At 68.4% G+C, this 5,954-nt stretch overlaps 1 protein-coding gene across 1 annotated transcript in view; it reads left to right on the top strand.

Moving 5' to 3' along the window:
* The first annotated feature begins 661 nt into the window (after window positions 1-661).
* VWCE (von Willebrand factor C and EGF domains) overlaps window positions 662-5,954 on the top strand; it is a 5,729-nt gene continuing 436 nt past the window's right edge. The window contains exons 1-19 of the mRNA XM_010564358.1: window positions 662-771; window positions 1,354-1,448; window positions 1,529-1,618; window positions 1,865-1,993; window positions 2,084-2,200; window positions 2,282-2,398; window positions 2,618-2,746; window positions 2,855-3,180; window positions 3,260-3,353; window positions 3,422-3,504; window positions 3,706-3,793; window positions 3,950-4,035; window positions 4,219-4,336; window positions 4,588-4,673; window positions 4,867-4,963; window positions 5,140-5,222; window positions 5,404-5,494; window positions 5,602-5,684; window positions 5,780-5,870. Of these exons, the coding sequence (XP_010562660.1) occupies window positions 662-771; window positions 1,354-1,448; window positions 1,529-1,618; window positions 1,865-1,993; window positions 2,084-2,200; window positions 2,282-2,398; window positions 2,618-2,746; window positions 2,855-3,180; window positions 3,260-3,353; window positions 3,422-3,504; window positions 3,706-3,793; window positions 3,950-4,035; window positions 4,219-4,336; window positions 4,588-4,673; window positions 4,867-4,963; window positions 5,140-5,222; window positions 5,404-5,494; window positions 5,602-5,684; window positions 5,780-5,870 (2,113 nt within the window). The remainder of the gene's footprint in view (window positions 772-1,353; window positions 1,449-1,528; window positions 1,619-1,864; window positions 1,994-2,083; window positions 2,201-2,281; window positions 2,399-2,617; window positions 2,747-2,854; window positions 3,181-3,259; window positions 3,354-3,421; window positions 3,505-3,705; window positions 3,794-3,949; window positions 4,036-4,218; window positions 4,337-4,587; window positions 4,674-4,866; window positions 4,964-5,139; window positions 5,223-5,403; window positions 5,495-5,601; window positions 5,685-5,779; window positions 5,871-5,954) is intronic.

Raw genomic sequence — 5,954 nt, 5'->3', positions numbered from 1 at the left:
GGGGGGGGTGGTGGTGATCCCATGTCTCGGAGCAGGGTGATATGGCTGTGCGGGGGTCCCGCAGCATCCCGTGCCCCTCTCCCTACCGGGTGCACCCCACCGTCCCGGCTCCACTTTGGCCCCTTTATCTGCTGCGTGCTCCTCTTTGGTGGGTCCCTGTGCAGGGCTGGGAAGGCAGCCCAGTGCCGCCAGGAGGAGGAGGAGGAGGAGGGGTGGGGAGAGGCCATGCCGGAGCTTTGCCAGATGTGGGAAAGGAGAGAAGGGGGGAACGCTTTCACCGCCGCTTCCCGCCGCATTGGGGACCCCCCCCACCACCACCCCCCTTTCCCAATCCTAGAGCCGCCACGCTCGCTACCGGAATGCCACCGCTCGCCCCGGCTAAGCGAGCCAGCCTCGCGGCGAGCATCCCTGGGCCAGTTCGTCCCCCCATGGCGGCTTGGGTGGGTGGGTGGAGAGTCGGGTGCCGATGGCTTTTTCCCCCCGCAGCGTTCCCCGCTCTCGCCTCCCTCCACCCCCCGCATTGTGCCCGGCCCGGCGGGCGGGAGGAGGAGCAGGGCCAAGGGCCAGCATGCGGTAGGCGCCCGTGCCGCCGAGGCAGGCAGGAAGGCAAGGCAGGAAAGGCAGGCGTCGGGAAGCGTGCCGTCGGCTGGAGCCGCCTGTCATGTTGGTCAAGCTCTTCTTCCAGGCTGCCTGTGTGTCCCTGTTCTTCCCGAGCGGCCAAGGCAGGGTGTACCCCGGGAGGAAGAAGCCGGTCAGCTTTGCCGTGGAGAGGTAGCCGGGTTTCCCCCCCCTTTATTTTATTTTTTTTTTTCTCCTTCTCCTTCTCCCAGCTACACCTGGGGACGGCAGCGTGCCGTGCCGAGCTCCGGCCATCCGTCCCCTCGGCTTGTCTTCGGGGTTCTGGCCGTGCCTCCCATCCCAGCCGGAGGGGCTGGTCCCTCCCTCTGCCCCGGGGGTGGCCGGCACGAGGGGAGCGTGACCCTCGCAGGGGGTCCTGCTCCCCGCATCCGTATCCTGCGCCCCGTGTCCTACTGGGGGACGTTCCTCCCCTGTCACTGCACGCTGGGCTGTTCGGACTAGATGGGGCACGGTCCTCTCCTTCTGTCCCACCTTGTTTTGGGGTCACACCACCACCCCGGTGCACCCCATTCCTGCCTCCCCCTCCATGCCGTGCTCTGCCACCCGGGATGGGATGGCCACGGGCATGTCGCGACCGCTCCTGCGTTATCCCCCTTCTCCTCGCGTTCCTGGGGCGGAGGATTCCCCGCCGGCTGGAGGAGCTCCCCCGGGACCTTTGCTCTCTGTCCTGGGGGCTCGGGGTAGGGTGGTCTCAGCCTCTCGTCGGTCACGCAGGCGCCGCGTCGGGCCCCACGTCTGCTTCTCGGGCTTTGGCAGCGGATGTTGTCCCGGGTGGATGCTGTCTCCGGGCAGCGGGCAGTGCACCCTGCGTGAGTATGGGCTCAGGGGGCACGGGGAGCGGGTGGGGGTCCCTGCCCTCCTAACAGTCTCCTGTCCCCACTCCCTGCAGCGCTCTGCTCCTTCGGCTGCGGCAGCGGCTTGTGCATCGCTCCAAACCTCTGCTCGTGCCCCGATGGAGAGCAGGGCATCACCTGCCCAGGTACCCACCCGCTCCTGCTGGCGGTCATGCCGAAAGCCGGGACCCCTGGGCTTTCCTGGCAGGGCACGTTGCTCCTCATCACCTCTCCTTGCAGCATCCCCCAGCGCAGTCCCCATCCCTGGCGGGGGTAGGGATGCTGCCAGGGTAGGGTGCATGTCCCGGGGGATCCGGGGAGCGGGTACCACAGTGCAGGACTGGGGTGGGAGGTGGCATCGGTGCCCTGTGGACCCCCTGTCTGTGTTTCAGAGCCACCGGGGACGTGCGGGGAGTACGGCTGCGACCTTTCCTGTAACCACGGCGGGTGCCAGGAGGTGGCCCGTGTCTGCCCACTCGGCTTCTCCATGGTGGAGACAGCCAACGGCATCCGCTGCACCGGTGAGCTGGGACGGGGAGGTCCCAGTGAGATGGGGGGGTCCTGGCGGCGGTGGCAGCCCCCCATCTCCAGCTCTCTTCTTTCATCCCTAGACATCGACGAGTGCCTGAGCGCTGCCTGCGAGGGTCTCTGCGTCAACACCGAGGGCGGCTTCGTCTGCGAATGCGGCCCCGGCATGCAGCTCTCCGCCGACCGCCACAGCTGCCAGGGTACGCGGGGGCCAGGCGACTGGGCAGGGAGCAAGTGGGGGCCAGCCGGGGCTGCTGACCCTCAGCTTTTGGCTCCCCCAGATACAGACGAGTGCCTGGCCACGCCATGCCAGCACCGCTGCAAGAACAGCATCGGCAGCTACCGCTGCTCCTGCCGGCCCGGCTACCACCTCCACGGGAACCGGCACTCCTGCGTGGGTGAGCACCACGTGCCGGTCCCCTCTTCCCTCTCCATGCCACCAAGCCCAGGGGACGGAGGTGGCCGTTGAGTCCATTGTCACGGTGCTGCTGTCTTGTTCTTATCCTTGCATGGGCCGCGTTGGAGGGGACAGCTTGGTGCTCCAGGCTCCCTCCTGAGCCATTTCCCAGGGTGTAGCACCTCCTGGCCAGACCCCGACAAGTCCCCTTGTCCCCCAGATGTCAACGAATGCCGGCGGCCGGGAGAGCGCCGAACCTGCCAGCACGCTTGCCACAACACGCCAGGCAGCTACCTCTGCTCCTGCCGCGCCGGGTACCGGCTCAGCAGCGACAGGGTCTCCTGCGAAGGTATCTGGCTCCTTCTCCGGGCTAAGGAAGGGGAGCCGAGCGGGATACCCCCAGCTCCCTGCCTGCCCCAAGTGACGTCTGTTCCTTCTTTCCTTCCTTCCTTCCTAGGCTACCCCAAATCCATCCTGGCCCCATCGCCCATCCTGCAATCCCTGCAGCATCCGCCCACCCTCGTCCTGCTCCCTCCTGGTTCTGGGGGACCCCTCCTGGCCCCCAGGGGCTCCCCCTCGCCCTACCTCCCTGCCGCAGCACCTGGTACCCAACTCCCTCCCTCCTCTCCCGCCCCGGCATCCTCGGCCACCGAGCCATCCCCGCGTGCCGTGGCAGCCCGCGGTACCTCCACCCCATCCGCCCCTCGCTGTTGGTACCAGGGGGCTCCCCGGGAGCCCGGCGCACGCTGGATAGAGCCGGGGTGCCGGAGCTGTGCTTGCCAGGTAAGCACCCCATCCTCCGCCGTGCCTCTCCCTGCGGCACCAGCTTGATGTTGGGCTGAGCCGACGTGTGCCCTTGCAGGGAGGACGGGTGCTCTGTGAGGCCGTGAGCTGCCCCGTGACCTGCTCCCACCCGCTGCCCACCCCGGCCGGGGGCTGCTGCCCCAGCTGCTCAGGTGAGCCCTTGGTGTCCCCCCCAGCCCTGCTGCCCAGGGTAGCCCACCCTAACCCTCCTGCCTTGCAGGCTGCCTGCACGATGGGGTGTCCCGGGACGAGGGTGACGTCTTCTCCCCATCTGATGGGAACTGCACCGTCTGCGTCTGCCTGGTGAGCCCATGCCATCCTGGGGCGGGATGGGGATGGGAGCATCCCCCCGCATCCCCCCGCATCCCCGCTCAGCCGTGCGCCTCCGGGGCGATGGAGCGGGATGCGCTGGGGCGGTGATGCCCCGGCATCGTTCCCCCATGGCAGGGAAGGGGTACGTCGCCCCTCGGGTGCCCCGTGACAGCCCTGCGCTCTCCTCGGCAGGCTGGTAATGTCTCCTGCATCTCCCCCGAGTGCCCCCCGGGTTCCTGCCCCAGCGCCTCGCCGGCCGACTGCTGCTCCTGCCAGCCAGGTTGGTCCCCCAGGACCCCCAGCCCGTGGGGTGTGTGGGGTTGGGGGGGGAGCCCAGGGCTTTGCTGGAGATGGGGGTTAGGAGTGGGGGTTCGGCAGAAGCCGTGCTTTCCTCCCTGACCCCAGCCCCGGCTGCGCTGCCTCTCTCCTCCCCCAGCAAAGTGCAGTTTTCGGGGTCGTACGTACGCACACGGCGCCCGGTTCAGCCTAGACGGGGATGACTGCACCACCTGCATCTGTCGGGTACGTCCCAGGAGGGCTGGGGGGTCCCCGGGGTTGGGGGTCCCCAGGGATGCTTCCCCACACCATCCTGCTGGGAGGGAGGGGGCAGAATCCAGCCTTTGCTGGGGGGCTGAGGCAGGATGGCTGGGCACGGGGCTGGGTCAGGCTGTGGGGTCAGTGGGTGACGTGTCCCCTTGTCCCCAGGGTGGCGAGGTGGAGTGCTCCTTTGCCCCCTGCCCCGTCCTGGACTGCCCACAGCACCAGCGGCACCTGGGCCCCGGGCAGTGCTGCTTCACCTGCCGGGACCCCCCGGCCCCCGCCGGTGAGCCTGTGTTGGGGGGCACCTGGGGACAGGGAGGGCAAGGGGAACTGGGGGAGCTGGATGTGGGGGTGCAGAGGGACTGGCAGGGCACTGGGGGGGGCTGCACAGCCACGGGGTTTGGAGGTGTGGAGTGGGTACAGGATGGGGACTGCACACGTGTCCAGCAGCACACGTACGTGCCTGAGCGTGCATCAGGAGGGTGAAGGGCTGGGGGTGCCTGTGTCCCCCCCATGTCCCCCGTCCCCCCCAAGGTTGCTTCGTGGATGACAACGGGGTGGAGTTTCCCATCGGACAGATCTGGTCTCCGGGCGATCCCTGTGAGTTATGCATCTGCCAGGTGAATGAGAACCTGCTCTGCTTCACTCCTCCTACCTGCCCCTGCCCCGGCGCACGGCTCCTGTCCCCCTCCTTCCCTCTGGATGCCAGGCTGCTTGTGGCTGCGGTCCCCAGCAGCTCCCTGGCTTCGTGGGCTTTAAACCCCTGCGGTTTCGGGCAGCCTGAGGTCTCTGTCAAGTGCTTCTCCCCTGCAGGCAGACGGCTCGGTGAGCTGCAAGCGGACGGACTGCGTGGAGACCTGTCCTTACCCCATCCGCATCCCCGGGCAGTGCTGCCCCGACTGCTCGGCAGGTGATGGGGGCTGCGGGTGCTTGTTGGAGGGGTGCTGGCTCCACCGCATCCCCTCTGCGTCCCCTGCTCGTGGTCCTGGGCAGGACCAGACCCAGCAAGCCTGGGCTTAAGCAGAGAGGTCTCCCGGGTGTCCCCGAGCCACCCGGGGATCACAAGTGCCCCTCTTCTCCCCGCAGGCTGCACCTACATGGGAAGGATCTTCTACAACAACGAGACCTTCCCCTCCGTCCTGGATCCCTGTCTCAGCTGCATCTGCCTGGTGAGGGCCGCACCGGGGACCGCGAGATGTTTTCGGCTCCTGCCCCGTGGGCTGAGCCCCAGTTTTTTCCTCCATTGCAGGAAAAAGCTCCGGGGCGTTTGCGGGGCTGCCCCTTTTTTCCCCAGCCCACCCCGGCGGGCGCTAACGCCCGGTCCTCGCGCATCTCTCCCGTCTCTCGCAGCTGGGCTCGGTGGCCTGCTCGCCCGTGGACTGTGCCATCTTCTGCACCTACCCCTTCCACCCCGAGGGCGAGTGTTGCCCCGTCTGTAACGGTAGGAACTGGGAAAGCTGGGGAGGGGGAGAGCAGGGGACCCCGTCCCCCCCCCCCCAGCCCGGCGAGCCCCCCACCATGCGCTGAGCGCTGCCTCGCTCCCCGCAGACTGCAACTACCAGGGTAGGAAGGTGGTGAACGGCCAGACCTTCACCCCCGAGGGACAACCCTGCACCCGCTGTACCTGCCAGGTGAGCGGGATGCTGGTGCCCATGGCAGAGGGGGACCGGAGAGGGAGGGGGGATGGCAGGGATGGCTCACCCCCACCTTCGCCCCCCGCTGCCAGCTGGGGGAGGTGAGCTGCGAGAAGAGGTTGTGCCCCCGCTCCTGCGCAGAGCCCGCCGTGATGCCCGCTGCCTGTTGCCCACCCTGCCAAGGTAACGGGGATGCCCGAGCTCCGGGATGCCGGTGGCGGGGTCTGGCTTTGGGCCCCCCCGCCCCCCGGGGCACCCGCGGGCGGG

This window comes from Haliaeetus leucocephalus, unplaced genomic scaffold (genome assembly GCF_000737465.1).
Source record: "Haliaeetus leucocephalus isolate CR32 unplaced genomic scaffold, Haliaeetus_leucocephalus-4.0 Scaffold177, whole genome shotgun sequence".
In the NCBI taxonomy this organism is placed as follows: Eukaryota; Metazoa; Chordata; class Aves; order Accipitriformes; family Accipitridae; genus Haliaeetus; species Haliaeetus leucocephalus.
This window is presented reverse-complemented; position numbering and strand designations above follow the sequence as displayed.